This window comes from Octodon degus, unplaced genomic scaffold (assembly GCF_000260255.1).
Source record: "Octodon degus isolate 3935 unplaced genomic scaffold, OctDeg1.0 scaffold00024, whole genome shotgun sequence".
Taxonomy (NCBI): Eukaryota; Metazoa; Chordata; class Mammalia; order Rodentia; family Octodontidae; genus Octodon; species Octodon degus.
The window spans coordinates 5,534,250-5,550,349 of NW_004524600.1; the positions used below are offsets into that span (position 1 = coordinate 5,534,250).

The window sequence follows — 16,100 nt, forward strand, 5'->3', positions numbered from 1 at the left end:
GTGTGTGTGTGTGTGTGGCCAGCTCAGCCCACCAGGGGGTGGGGCTGGCTGGCATGTGGTGCTGGGGGATTGAACCACGGTCCCTGTGCTTTGCTAGCTTGTTCTAAGTAGGTGCTTTAGACCACTGAGCCATCTCACCAGCCCTTTTTTTATTTTGAAAGAGGGTCTTGTTGAATTTCCCAGCTATCATGGAAATGACAATCCTCCAGCCTCACCCTCCTGAGCAGATAGGATTAAAAGTGTCCACCACACCCAAAAATCAGATCACTCTTCCACTCTTATTAATAAAACCTAAATTATACCTAGGCATACAGGATAAACTGGATAAAGACTGTATTACCCTTTTTCCTTCTAGTTAAGTGTGGTCATTGACTAATATCTGATTAGTAGAATGTAAGTGAATACCACGCACAACTCTCAAAAGTACCTTTAAAGCATATGTACCTTTTTCATCTTCTCTGTTCCCCCTTATGAATGAACAAGTGATAGAATTCAAGCTGCCATATTAATCATGTATCATCATTATACTAAGGATGGCAGAGCAGCAAGAGAGAAGAATCAAAGCCCCTGATACTGGAGCTGCTGCTATACCATGTTACTGCTTACCTCAGTAATGAAAATATATGCATGTTTAACCATCGCTATTTTATGTTTCCTATATAATACAGCAAAATCTAATCCTAATCACCTGGGTAGTAAATATCTGTATCTCAGTGGTCTCAAGTACCTCTAGCAACAATTCTACTCATCTACTCAACCTCTACCTTTCCAACAGATCAATTCTACCTGGATAGCCAATAGGCCTTTTAAACTCAAATGTCTAAAACAGAACTCTTTTTTTTTTCCCCTCAAACCCTTCTTCCAATTATCTTCTCCACACCATCAACCAAATGGTAATTATAAATAGCAAATGAGCTACCTTGAAACTCAAGCAAAACACTTCGGCATTGCCCTTATTTTCTCCATCTTAGCTGTAACCACTCTAGATAGGTCATCACCTTCTCTCACCTGGAGTAGTGCAACAGCATCCTCAATGGTATTTTCTGTAAATTAAGAAATCCTTCCTAGAGCTGGGGAGATAGCTTGGTGGTCTAAGCACCTGCCTGGCAAGCACAAGGTCCTGAGTTTGATCCCCAGTACCACATGCCTTGCTCTGGAACCCCAAGTGTGCCATGTTAGGCTACAAAACCTGGAGTGGTGGTGCAAACCGGTAATCCCAGTGCTAGAGAGGCTGAACAGGAGGATCACTATGAGTCTGAACTGTGTAACAAGACCCTATATCAAAACCAGAAATCCTTCCCAGGTAGATGAAAAAGTTCTACAGATAGTAGTGATGGTTGCATGTCACTGAATGATATGTGTAAAGAGATGAAATGATAAATCTTATGAGTATTTTACTACAACCAAGTAAGCAAAAGACAAATCTTTACTAGAAATAATAAAGTTACTTGTTTTTTTTTCCAAAAATCTTACAGATGTGTCTTTCACCTTAAGGTCTGTGATTCATCTGGAAATTGTAAATGATATGAAACAGGAATCTAATTTTGCTTTAACCCAAATTGATGCATCTCAGCATCATTTACTGAACAGTCTTATTTTTTCCCCTTGCTTTGGATACTTAGCGGTGCTCGAAGATTCCATATGCACATGTCTATGTTTCTAAACACTATTCTGTTCCATGAATATATTTTTCTATTCCTGAATCAATAGCATAATTTTTTTGAGACAAGGCTTCCCTATGTAGTCCATGCTGGCCTCAAATTTGTAATCCTCCTGCCTCAGCCTCACAAATGCTGTGCTTACAGGCAAGTGTCATGCCTCCCCACAGTGTCTACTACACTTTCATATTAAACTTTATACTTGGGAGGGATATTTAATTTTCTTCCTCATCACTGACTTACCTGCCAGATATGGCAGTGCACCTCTATAATCCCAGCAATTGGGAACCTGAGACAGGAAGACTGCTGCAGAGTTTGACGCTAATCTGAGCTGTACAGTGAGTTCAAGGCCAGCTTGTACTACACAGAAAAACCCTGTCACAAAAAAAAAAAAAAAAAAAAAAAAATCTAACTTAACTATTCTTGGTTCTTTTGCTTTCCAAAAAAACAAAAACAACAAGAACAACAAAAAACAGGCACTAGCATGGTGGCACACACCTATAATCCAAGCACTCAAGAGGCTGAGGCAGGACTACTGAGGCAGATTTGCACTGTGAATTCAAGACCAGCCTGGACTACACAGGGATAACCTATCTCAAAAAATAAAAATAAAAATAAAATAAAATAAAAATTCACCAGAGTCCTTTTATGGTGCCCAGACCATCTTCAACATTTACAAGCATCCTGCCTTAGCATCTTGAGTAGCTGGGATTATAAACATGCACCACTGCACTCAGCTGTGCTCTAGCTTCCATATAAATTTTTGGTTTAATATGTCAAGTTGCAGGAAAAACCATACAGCAATGTTAATTGGTATTACACTAAATTTATAGCATTGGGGAACCCTGTCATCTTTTTGACAGTGAGTCTTTCCATCCACAAATACTTTATATCTCTTCATTTGCTGAGTCTTTTATGCTTCAATACAGCATCACAACCTTCCCCCATAGAACTACACAGCTATAGTCTGATCCATTTCTAGATACTTTTAGTTTTGAATGTAATTATGAATAGTATCTTTTATTAAACTTTTTGGTTAATTGCTGCTAGTACATGGAGGTTTTATACTTTAAAATCTTCCTAAATGGAAAGCCATTTTTTTCTTTTTTCTTTTTTTTTTTCCTTTTTTAAAAAATCTTTTAAAGACAGGGTTTTACTATGCAGTTCAGGCTGGCCTTCAACTCACTTTATAGCCCATGCTGGCCTGGAACTCACAGCAATCCTGCTGCTTCACCCTCTAGAGGGCCAGCATTACAAGCGTTTGCCACCAATCAGCCACATCTGATACTTTCTAACCAAGTAATCCTCTTCACTGTTACATCACCATCTTGCACCTTCTTGTTAACTGGTTTTAGTGTCTCTTGGCCCCCCACCAGTTAGTTCCTCACTGCATCCCAGGTGTCTACAATAGTGTCTAGTACACATCGAGGGCACAAAATGTTTACTGAATAAATGGGTGGTGGAGGTTTTATATCTGGATGATCTCGAGAAACACGAGAAGGAAAGCAGGTTTTGAAGTGAGGATGAGAGGTGAAAATGAAATTAGTTTGAGAGGTGGAGCCAAGATTACTCACTGATCATTAATATGCAGGCATCAGCCCAGTACCTGGCTCTCAGGAGTGAAGAAACTCCTGAGATGACACAGATTCTCAAGGAAGAGACTGTAGATAGGAAGGGAGAAAAGAAAAGCAAAGATACTTGGGAATAAATCAACTTGAAGCACACTTTTAAGAGAGGGAAAGGATATGGAAGACAAATGGAAGAAAAGATTCAAGGAAAAAAAAAAAAAAAGAGACAAGGTAGGTTCCTAAGAGCTCACAGAGCCAGGTGTGACAGCCCATTACCTGTAATCCCAGCAGTTTGGGAGGCTGAAGCAGCAGGAGTACAAATTGAGGCCAATCTGGCCCAGGGTTCAATTCTCAGAGTGGCAGAAAGAGCACAAAAAAGAAGAGGCAGGGGTCACACGAACAAAAATTGTGGAAGCACAATTCAAGGTAAGGAACAGAAAGCAAGACCTCAACTGGTTTTTAAAAAAGTCCTCAATCAGACTACAGAGCAAAATTTGGGGAAAAGAATTAACGTTAGAATTTTCTGGAGTCTCATTGTAAAATGACCTCTGGGTTTGGGGACCCTCAGCGCTCAATCTACTCAAATTCCAGGGCCAAAAAAGGGCGAGACGCTGTGGTCTAGAAGGCGCAGGTGCGACGGATGACGCTGCCCCCTCATCTCTTCGTGACTACCCTGCCGGGTTGGTGCGCCCTCCGCCCCCGGCAGGCGCTCTACTCTGGGCCTGGGTAGCTACCGGAGAAGCGCAGCGAACCGGAAAGAAAAGCCGGGTTCCGGAGGCCGGGGAGAGGTCCCCACGCCCGCGGCCGGTCAGCGGGTCACTGGGGACCGCGCACCCCCACAGGAGCGCTTCGCCCGCCCACGCCACTCGCCCGCCGCTCTCAGGAGCACCGAATCTCTCACCACAGACTCCCCTGGAGCCCTCTCCTCCTGCCTACCTGCCAGGGCGCCGATTCGGCCGGCCCCCAACCGCTCCCAGGGGACCCCACCAGGAGGAACGCCTACACCTCTCTGCGGCGGGCAGCCTGCACCCCCTCCTGCCGGCCGCTGGCTGCACGTGACCCCGCCCCGACCCAGCTAAGCCCCGCCCTCTCCCCGCCCCTCGCCGACGTGCTCCGCCCGCAGGCGCGTCCTCGACGTGACGACGTGAGGCGCAGGCGCAGTGTCGGCGACGCGAAGGCGCTCAGCGTGCGTGGGTGGAGGTGCGTGCTGAGCCTTGAGAGACGGGAGAAAGTAGGGTGCGTGGGGGACGTCTGAGTACGGGATAAAGCGGAGCAAGAGAGGGGAAGGCCCGGAGACCATTTTCCCGCCGTGGGTTACAGGGCTGTGTCCCGCGAACTCTCGGGGCGGGACTGGGAGGCTGTAAGAAGTTCCTGTGGGAGCTTCTTGTTCCACTCCCAGGTGTGAAGGTAGAAAAGGGTTAATTTGGGATACATCGGACCGTGTCCTTCCAGCGCGTATTCTTAAGGAATGCAGTGTATTTAAGAACTGTAGCTAAGGGGCTGGGGAGATGGCTCAGTAGAATAACTGCTTTCCTGGCAAGTTTAAGGGCCTGAGTTGAATCCCCGGTTCCGCAAAACAAACAAACAACAACAACAAAAAAAAACTGTAGCTAAATATCTTCACTGTGTCTCCTAATCTGTAAAATGAGATGAGTGGAGCGCTGTAATTTCTGCGTTCCAGGTTTTTGCCTTTTATCATTCTGGCTGAGAATGAAATCTTTTAGAAAAACGGGACGCTTTTGCACTTGCCTTGAGGTTATGATTTCATTGGAATTCATTCATTGCTGTTCATTGGGTTTACTTGCAAGTAGTATTTATACATGGTTAATATTCCAAGTAAACCATTTTAGTTTTGATGAAATATGAAAAGTGCTGCTTTCTTGTTCTCCATAGATTTTTATTCACCATTTTGACTCATTTCAGAGGTCAATCCCAAAAGTATATTAAAGTTGATGCTTTGGAATTTTGTGTCGCTTTTATCCTCTTATTAGTATTCTTGAAGACATCTGCACCTCCTGACTGGGAAAAGATGGTCAACGTTTTGAAAGGAGTGCTTATAGAATGGTTAGTACTTTTTATATTTTCTGAGTTTTAAAAGTATATACTAAATCTTGATTTAACTTATATACGTTTCCTCAAATCATCTATTTTGTTCTAACATCTGAATGAAGTCAAGTCTTTCAACTTTTTTAGCTTCAGTTTTTTTATTCGACTGGTGGGACAGATTCTGGGGCTGTTTCTTTAAGCTGTCAAACTTCACTGTCTCTTGAATTGATGTGACTGACATTCCTTCCAACTTTTCTCTGCCTGTCTGAGCGATGGGCTATATCTCCAATCTTTTTTATTTTGAGACAGGGTTTGTGAGTTGTCCAAGCTGGACTCAAACTAGAAATCCTCCTCCCTCCTCCTAGCCTTCCAAATAGCTTAGGTCTTGGGGCCAGGGAGATGGCTCAGTAGAATAAGCACTTCCCTGGGAAGCACAGTGGCCAGAGTTCAATCCCCGGTTCTGCCCCCCCCGCAAAAAAAAAAAAAAAAAAAAAAAAAAAAAAAAAGCTTAGGTCACATATATGCTGTCACACATAGCTGTGTCCAGTGATTTTTGCTCAGTGGTAGTATATTTGTTAGATTAATCCCTATCAGAGACACAGTGCTGTGTTTTCAAGCCATCAGAGAGTGACTGGAATTTTAGCATCTACAAGAATATAGGAATTTGCACAAATCATCATTACAAACTGGTCCTTAGAGAATGATTGCAAGTCTGAAGTTGCCCGGGGAACTTAGTGAGAACTTGTCTCCAAACATAACGTGGGGGTTGGAGAGGCTGAGCATGCCTCTTAGTGATCCTAGGTTTAATCCCCAGTACAATACCTACCAAGAGAGACAGAGACCAACCAGTTAGAGGTTTCTTGAACCCCTTTCTGTTAGAACTAGAAACTATAATAGACAGTTGAGTTCCTCAAAGCAGCTTAATAAATAAGACATAAGGGGCCAGGGAGATGGCTCAGTGGAATAAGCATTTGCCTGGCAAGCACAAGGGCCTGAGTTCAATCCCTGGTTCCGCAAAAATAAATAAATAAGACATAGTTTTCACCTAGTTTGAAACTTGAACTGTTGAATCAGTGTTAGTCTTCACTTGGTTGTTAGCCACAACAGTACTTCTCATCTAGAAATCCTGCCCTGTGGACACTCAATGTCTGAAAATATTACTGGCCTGCGTTTCTGTGCCCTTAATATGATCTATTTCATGGCTGACAGTACTGTATTCTGTGATGACAAAGTAGAGAAGGAGGAAGGCCAAGGTCTAGGATATGTCTAACATTTAGAGATTGCAGTATTATCCAATAGAAATAGAAGTCAAGCCATATATGTAGTCTTAAATTTTCTGCTGGCCACATTACAAAGTAAAATGAAACAGGAAATTATATAGCTCAAGATACCAGTGTACATATGCCAGTCTTCAAAAGAAATGTAATGCATAGTTTACTTTTATAGCACATTGCCATATTCCAAGGGCTCTGCAATGGCATATGACTAGTAGGCTACCATGCAGATAGTACATATTTAGACTTTGGGCAAAGGAAATCCCAACAAAGGCAGTGAAGAAGAAAAGAGCTTGTAAGGTAGAGGAAATTTTTTTTTCTTTTGCAGTAGCAGGGATAGAACTCAGAACCTTGTGCTTGTCAGGCAGGCACTCATGCTGCTGAGCTATCTCCCTGGCCCTGCTAGGAGGGAATTTTAAGGCAGGGTTGAGTTGGTTGTATTGATGAGATGTAGAGTGAGGCAAAGGCAGACTAGAAGCCATTGATACTTATGTAATGCTTTTTTAGTAGAGTGGTGGGAAGGCTGCCACTTTGTTTTATTTTATTTTTTTTATTGGATACAGTGTCTTGGCAGTAGTGATCCTCCAGTCTCAGCTTTCCTAGCGCTGGGATTACAGGTGTGCGCCACCACACCCACCCAGTTTCAGGTCTGGCCCAGTATGTGGTACCAGGGATTGAACCCTTTGTGCATGCCAGTCAGGCACTGCTGAGTAGACCGCTGAGCTATCTCCCTACCTCATGCTGCCAGTTTAGAGTACAGTACTTGCTCCCTTAATCTTCATGGATCCCAAAAATAGAAATAGTGCCTAACCACAAATTTCATGCCTTGTCCATCTTAACTAACCATTATAATACTCTGTGGTGATATTTTGGCAGTTTCAGATATGACAGCAAAGTTTTTTTCCTTCATAATTTCATTAAAGAAGATTCTTACTATGGATCATAGCAGCTTCATATAATTTTTTTGTCTTAGTAAATCAAGAACTTTCATCTATAAAGAGAACAAGGAGACATAACCATTAAAAAAAAAAAAAAAACTGGTAGGGGCAGGGGAGATGGCTTAGTAGAATAAGCGCTTGACTGGCAAGCACAAGGGCGTGAGTTCAATCCCCAGTTCTGCAAACAACAACAACAACAAAAACTGGTTAACAAGAGGTTATTTATATGCAGAGATTAACAAGCCACTTCATTATCATGCCCAATGAAATGGAACTATTTGGGCAATTTGGCTGTAACTTCCCTAATCCTGATTACTCCATAGGTCAGAGTAAATTAGTTTCAGTTTAGTGAGTTGGAGGTTTTTTGTTTTTGGGTTTTTTTTTTACATTTTATTTATTTTTTTCTCCGTAATTTTATTGAGAGATAAATAACAATGAGATAGTTTCAAATCAAATTGGTAGGACAGTTTCAATAATTAACACATTGCATATTATCTTCGTAGTCATTATTTGCTGTACAAGATGCAGACATGATATCCTATTTACAAACACTATTAGAACAAATCCCTCTATTCATTAAGAGAATGTAACTATATATCTATCCTAACCACTTTGAATACACAGATACAAAATGGACATTCATCTGTATCCTTTTTTTGTTTAGTTCTGTCATTTGAATATTATAGGTGTGTTAACTCAGCAAAATATTCTAAAGGAGTTCAGTAGTCCATAATAGTATTGGGTCTTCCGCTTGACTGGTAGTGTCAGAAATTGTTGACAAGAGTCCCCTACAGCTCAACATCACACCATGGCTTTACTTCTTATACTTTGTTTTTATATTGTTCTGCTGGATGGTTAAGACCAAGATAAAGCAAGACTTATGCAACAAGAATTGTAGCTTTTGGATCTGATAAGGTCAGTCAAATCCCCTCAGGATTTATCCTGAGATCCTGTACCTCAGATTGAAGATCCTTTGTCAGTGTCAGCCATGTGGATGAGTCACGGCCATTGCTTGGCCAGTGTGCTCTCTGTGAAAGCCTGAGAGAATGTTTTCTCTCCATGTGACTCTCCTTAGGCACACTTTACATCATCGGTGAGTTGGAGTTTAAGCATGAGTAATTTCGTTTTTAGTTTTAGCTTGGTCTGTATATGAGCTTAGTCCAAAAGGATGGCCTCCTGTGATGGTTACTTAACAGAGCTACAGTAAAGAAGCAAACATGCTTGCTTCAGCAGCACATATATTTTTTACTTACTTGTTTTTATATATTTAGTACAGGATCTGCAGGGTCTCACTACATAGATCAGACTCAGTGATTCTCTTGTTTTCAGCCTCCCAAGCTCTGAGATTTCAGGCTCAAGCCACCACACCCAGTCTCAATTGCCATCTCAGTGTACCCTGGGGGTGGGGCCAGCATGCCACGCCACGCCACGCCACGCCACACCACACCACACCAGTGATTGAACCCCGGCCACTGCGCTGTGCAGCAGCTCATATATTTAAAAAGCAAATAAGTCATATTCTTATAGTGGCCATTTAGGCGTACCTTTAGTGAACTGAAAAATCAAGGCCCTTGGATGTAATAAGATTTCTTTCATCTCAAAATTTATCAAATACCAAATCTGACGCCAAACACTAGGGAACCAGTGGTAGAAACAGTGCTTTTCACATGAGGCCCTGTTTTAATCTTTAATATTGAAAAAAACAAAGCTGAATCAAAATTTTATAAATTTATAATTTTATGTCAAAAACAAAGCTAGTAAAAACTTCTCTTTGGGATTCACCGTCAACTGCCAGGTTCACAGCCAGCATTTCCCCAAATCTAGCCAACCACTGCAGTTACTGAAGCAAGCAGCATATGCCCAACATGTGTCTGAGTCCAATTCCCAGTGTTAACGCAGACCTCTGGTGTGCAGTTATCAGAGTTGGTTTGGCAAGCACTTGAGAGAAGATTTGCTACAGAGGTACAAATTGAAAGCTATTTACAGCACAGTAGCAAAGAATATGGAAAATATATATTTGTCTAGCCTGATCCTTCTAGAACTATTTTATATATAAAAAGTAAATAAGAACTCAGACAAAACCACTCTTAACTATTGTTTCCCCTTCCCTTTCCCTCCCTTTAACTCTCCCCTCCCACTATACTGAGGATTGAACTCAGGGCCTTAACACTGAGCTCTGTCCCCAGCCCTATTTAAAATTTTTTTGAGACAAAAATCTCCCTAAATCTCTAAATAGTTCAGGCTGGGCTTGCAGTTGTAATCCTCCTGGCTCAGCCTTCCAGAGTGCTGGGATTATAGGTGGGTACCACAACACCCAGTTACTGTTCTCTTTGATGGTATTTTTAAGTCTTGTCCACCTTTGCTTCTTAGGAGGGCTGTTTATTGATGTTTCCCATGCATTCCAAATAGTGCCAGATCAGATAAACACATATACAGATGCACATCCCACTTTATAAGTACTGACTGAATTTTAATTGAATTGAATACTAGGTTATTAATGTTTCACTAGAGTTTTTCTATCTCCCACAGTGAGAATTAAGAATGGATAAGAATATTAAATAAAATTTACAGGAGGCTTTTTTTTTTTTTTTTTTTTTGGTGAAACTGGGATTGAATTCAGGCCTTTGCGCTTGCCAGCCAAGCACTTACTGCACTGAGCCATTTCCCTAGCCCCCCAGGAGGCCATTTTTAAAATCAAGTTCCTGCACTCAGCCCCAGTAGACCAGGCTAAGCACTATATGAAGTTAAGGGCCAGAGATACAGCTCAGCGGCACAGTACCTGCCTGGCAAGCTCAAGGTCCTGTGTTCATTTGCGGGTACCAGAAACTATATGAAGTTAAGTAGTTGATTTAAAGGCAGTTAAAAGAAAAGTATTAAGTAATTTGAAATGAATGTGTTGTAAGAGATAACTAAAATAGAAGAATAATGTACACATTACAAAATATTTGAAATCAGTGATGAAATGATTCACCACAAAAGTGGTGATTTAGGTTTTACTTTGTAAAATAATAGTTTTACTCCATTTAGAAATAGTATGAACTTACTCCATTTAGAAAATTTTTGTAGATGTTCCACTTCAAAAACATTTAACCATTGCTGCCTTTAATACCGCTTGCTAGCAGCTTGTTTCTTTATGGGGCTTTTGTTGTTGTTGTTGTTTTTTCCTGTACTGAGAATTGAACTCAGGACCTTGGGCTTGCTAGGCAGTTGTTTATGCCCTTGAGCTATCTCCCCAGCCCAACAGCTTGTTATTCAGAGTAAATTGGTATCATCTGTGATGCACTTGCCCTCAAACAATATATGTATCACATTTAAACATCAATTTTATAATGTCCTATTTGTCTTTACTACTATGAACTGAAGTTTTATTTTACAGGACAACTATTCATAGTATTGTGTAAAGTGTGTTTGTCCAAGAAAGTGTGATTTTCATAACTATATTGAGGATCTTCTGGGTCTGAGATAGTCAAGGACCTAGAGGGTAAAGTGGCACCAGTGGCACTGCTTAATTCCTCCCTTGTCTCCTGTTTGCAGGGATTGGACAAAGCGGTTCAGTTATAGAGCACTAAACTGAGGGGTTTTATGTCCCTTGTCCTCCCTACTCTTAAAAATTGCTGTTATAGTCCTTACCCTAACCCCACTTCCATATAGTCAAGGAAAAGGTTTCAGAGAACCTGAGTGTAATGAAACTGGTTTCCTCCTAACTGCTCCCCTTGTTATCCTTTCTGTAATAGAATCTGAAAGTGCCCTATTAAATTGGCTTCATAAACCCAGGTTTCCTTCTAGAATTCCTTTTAAAGCTGTTTGTAAGTAATTATTTAGCTCATTGAGATTTCTTAATGTATAGTTTATTTACAGACATTTATTTTTTATTGTTTATAATTGTCAAAATTAGAGAATTGCTGAAAATGTGAGATTTAATATTTTGTGTCTCTGTTTAAATCTGTCTTTATAAAAGATTCCATCCATCACCAGCTCTTTCTGCTTTGAGACTCTCATTGTCCTTATGCACTTTTTGCTTACCTTTCCTATTTGTCAACTCCTCCCAAAAGCCACAGACTCTAAAGCCCTCCCTCATCCTTTGGACTCTCATTAACTTATGTCTCTATTCATCTGCTTTTAACATTTTATCTCCTACCCCTCCTGACAAAATCCTTCCCACATGCCTCCCAAACACATATAACAGCAGCAGGACCACTATACCTTCAGCCTCTTCTCTGAACATTCTCCCTTTTTTCCCTACTCACATGTCTTGCTCTTAATTCACACTTTGAGAAATTCTCACTCACCCACAGAAATCCCCAATTATGAATCTCAGGTGTCACACTATACTACTAGCAAGCTCTCCTCTTTATAATCATCTACAAACCTTTGCTGAACATTTTTCTTTGAAGCCTACCTATTACAGTTTAGTAGCTCCTCTAACATCCTTAGTGATTTTGGTGTCTGTGTGGACAGTCTTTCACCCCATCCTGTCCGGTCCCTGTGTGCCAATGAGTTTGTCCTACACTATGCCCAGCTACTTACATACTCATACCTAGACCTGTCCTTTGCAAAACAAGAATCTCCTCGAATCTCAAATCTCATTTTCAAGAACTGACTCTGAGTGCTGCCTCCTCTTTCCAACTCAGTTCCCTCTAGTACGCTCTATTTTTTCAGCTGTACCAGACCTACAACCTGGTGATCCTCCCAGCTTTTCTGATCCCCACATTTCTTTGTTATCTCCACGATTTTCTGCCTGTAGTGAAATATCTCAAAAGGCCTTTTTCTATTCACTTTCTCTAACTGCTGTCCAATTGTGAGACTCGCTTTAGGCAAGCTTTCTCTCTCACAGCTCACCCAAATTATTCAGATCAAGCTCAGTAACTTTGTGAATCTGGTGGTCATTTTGGTACTTATCTTCCCAGTAGCAGCATATGACACAATTGATCCCCTATCTTTCTGAATAGCATTTGTTCAAAACAAGCAAATAATAGGTCACATTCTTATAAGTCTATAATGCCCACCAAAAATTGTATTCTTTCTTTTATGACTATTCATTACAAAATACAACTCACGAGTATGAGAGTGGAATTGGAGCTCTTCTTTTAATTTAATATTCTGAAAGGGTTTTATTAGAATTTCTTTTAACACATTCCTGCCAACTTGAACCATTGGTGATACAAATTTAATCACTTTATGTATCTTTTTACTAATAAAATTAATAAAAAGCCAATGGGACAGTCATGTATGTACTCTGGTGTATCCAACTATCCAACAGCTAGACAGCAGTGAGCATGTTAAAAGATTCCAAAGGATACTTAAGACTAATGGGCTCTGGGGCTGGGGAGATGGCTCAGTGGAATAAGCGCTTCCCTGGCAAGTGCAAGGGCCTGAGTTCAATCCCCGGTTCTGCCAAAAAAGTAAAAATAAATATAAATAAAGACTAATGGGCTCTGAATTTTAAAAGGAAAATAATACATCATGCAAGCCAAACACTGTCAGTGACATTTAGCTCCTTTAATTTTCATGACTATATTTATATATAATCATCGTTCACTAGTATCAAAGGAAAGTTATATACATATTCAAGGTCACATAAATGAGTGATGAAGCTGGAGCTGAATCTTTTTTTTAGTGAATTTAGTACAGGGTCTCACTACACAGATCGGACTCAAGGTGATCCTCCTGTTTTCAGCTTCCCAAGTGTTGCGATTATAGGCATGTGCCACCACATCCAGTCTCAATCACTATCTCAGTGTGCTCCAGGGATGGGGCCGGCATGGCACACCAGGGATCAAACCCCAGTCCCTGAGCCTGCCTGAGCAGGTGCTTTAATCCACTGAGCTATCTGGCCAGCCCTCTGGAGCTGAATCTTGATCTAACTCTTTCTATATACCCTGCCTTATCAGAGCATTATTTTACTGGTTTTGTAAGTTGATTTGTTATAGACGAAATAATGAGCAGCTGTTGGTTTCTTAAATGTAATGGTCATAGATAGATGAGAAAATTTATTAGGAAATTTATTTTTAAATCAGTTAAAGGTGCTGTGATTCTAGACCTTTTTTTTGACCAGGAACTGAGCTTAGGCTTGTACTTGGCAGGTAAGTGCTTATTCTAAGCTATATCCCTGGCCCTCTTAGCCCTATTACTACACAGCTTTGACCCTTCTTTTTAACTTGGTAGTGACACATTGTTCTTTAGAAATCATACCATTGGGCTGGCAAAATAGTTTAGTGGACTGAGCACCTGCTTAGGCAAGTGCAGAGCATGCTACAGTGGCCCCACCCTCTGGGCACACTGAGCCGGCCACTGAGTCTGGGTGTGGTGGCGCACACTTGTAATCCCAGCACTGGGAAGGCTGAGACAGGATCAATACAAGTCCGAGCTGCATACTAAGACCTATACCAAATACACTTAAAAAAAAAAAAAAAAGAAAGGAAAGGAAAGGAGAGGAAAGGAGAAGAGAAAGGAAAGGAAAGGGAGGGCAGGGGAGGGGAGAGGGAGGGAGAGGGAGAGGGAGAGAAATTGTACCATTGGCCTCTTTCTCTGAAATTTGCATTCCTAGTCCTAAAGTGAAATCATGTGTAGATCATTACCACTTGAAGCAGAAAGGAAATGATGAATTGAGTAATAGTTCAGAACTTTAAAAACTATCTTAAGAATTGTGCATTCTCAAACATAACTACCTAAGTCTTTGTGGTATGGTTTAACCCCAAGATGTCTTGTAATTTTGTGTTTAACTCTACAGTGATCCTGCCATGAAACAGTTTCTGCTGTACTTGGATGAATCTAATGCCCTAGGAAAAAAATTCATCATTCAAGATATTGATGACACTCACGTCTTTGTAATAGCAGAGTTGGTTAATGTCCTTCAGGAGTGAGTGGGTGAATTGATGGATCAAAATGCTTTTTCTCTTACTCAGAAGTGAAAATATTAGATATTGGATGCTTAGGACTTATAACAAACAAACATGAAAAACTATCTCTATTCAGTATCTTAATTTGACTATTTCAAGGATTCATAAGAGCATGTTGTGGGAAAGACTGAGATGTGTTCAGACAGAGACCTGAACTGATTTTGTTGTTTAAAAACAAAAGTTTGGATTCAGCTGTAATTTGGTAATTTGGCTTTTATTTTATGAAAATAGAAATGTTTCTCTTAACCTTTTGTGTGTATGTGTGTGTTACTGGGAATTATAAGAAGGGCCTGTGCATTCTAGGCAAGCACTGAACCCCAAAGGTGCATCTCCAGCCCTTTATTACCTTTTAATACATTATAGTGGCACATGCCACTTGAGTGGCAGAGACAGGAGGATTGCTATGAGTTTGAACCCAGCTTAGGCTACATAGTGAATCCAAGGCCAGCGTAAGCTACATAGTGAGACCATGTCCCAAAAGGCCAGAAATAAAAAAAGAGCATAATAAATGCCTTTAAATTATCAGAATAACTTACTTATTTTGCTTGTCACTATTAATGATTGTGGGGTTTTGAGATACGAATATCATTTTAATTCAAGTAGAAATTTTACTGATTGCTTAAATATGTCAGGCTATTAGGCAGGCAATATTTATGTCTCACAAATAATATGTGTGCCCTGGCCAGCTTTTATTGATGAAGATGTGAACATAAACTACCATTTTTATTTCCCTTAGAAGAATTTTTTGAAGTGTGGAGAGTTAGGAACAATAAGGATGGCAAGTGCTGCTTTGCATCTTAAGTTTTTCCTTTTTCAAATTTCATTAGTTTCATTTGTCCTATAAAGGCAAATACTCTTTTATTTATTAAGAAATTGGCAAAATGAGATGGTGGCAGACATGTATATGTAGCCAGTTGCAGAAAAAAAAATGCCTAGAATCATAGTGGTTATCTTGAGAGTAGGGTTGTGAAACTTGGATGCTGTATTTCATAAATTTCTCTAATATAAGCTCTGAATAAATATATATATTATGTATATATTAGTTAAAATATACAGGAAATGCAGTCAGAATCTACATTAATAGGAGAAAATACAGCTGGGTGTGGTAGATGCCTGTAATCCCAGCACTCAGGAGGCTGAGCCAGGAGGATTGCTGTTAGAGGCAAAGAAAAGAAACAGTGTTACAGGAGTGAGACAAGGGCCCTCCAGATCCTGAACAGACTCGGAGCACAGGCCCAGCGAGTGAGTGAGACGACAGAGGGCCACAGGATCCTTAACGGACCCAGAGCGCAGGCCCATCGAGTGAGTGAGACGACCGAGGGCCTGCGGGATCCGGAATAGTCTCAGAGCGCAGGCCCAGAGAGTGAGTGAGACGACCCCGGGCCCATGGATCCTCATTCGACCCAGAGTGCAGGCCCAGCACGGAACCCTTCAGCAGAACTCCCTGCAAAGAGGCTAGAGGCAAGACCCACCCAGCTGATTCAGGAGCAGAACATCTTGCCAGAGTGACACAAAGGGTTCATCTCTAATGCCTGCAGCAGAAAGAAGTGGAGCACAGCAGCAGATCCAAATAACACCCACCTAGAAGACAGTGGTATACAAAATGACAAAGAGAAGAAACAAAATGCAGTCTCAGGCCCCAAGTCCACCCAGTACAAATGCAGAAGACACTAGCACTGAGGAAACTGGAAATCACACACCAGATATCTCGGAAATA

At 41.0% G+C, this 16,100-nt stretch overlaps 2 protein-coding genes across 3 annotated transcripts in view; one reads left to right on the top strand and one right to left on the bottom strand.

The window, feature by feature from the left end:
- Serac1 (serine active site containing 1) overlaps window positions 1-4,275 on the bottom strand; it is a 74,841-nt gene extending 70,566 nt beyond the window's left edge. For both annotated transcript variants that reach the window (XM_004628508.2, XM_004628507.2), the window contains exon 1: window positions 4,163-4,275. The gene's annotated coding sequence lies outside the window, so the exon portion shown is untranslated. The remainder of the gene's footprint in view (window positions 1-4,162) is intronic.
- A 200-nt stretch (window positions 4,276-4,475) lies between these two features.
- On the top strand, window positions 4,476-14,613 carry Gtf2h5 (general transcription factor IIH subunit 5). The gene is given in 3 exon segments (XM_004649059.2): window positions 4,476-4,633; window positions 5,218-5,290; window positions 14,215-14,613. Coding segments are annotated over 2 exon segments (216 nt in total). The 5' UTR covers window positions 4,476-4,633; window positions 5,218-5,255; the 3' UTR covers window positions 14,396-14,613.
- The last annotated feature ends 1,487 nt before the right edge of the window (window positions 14,614-16,100 follow it).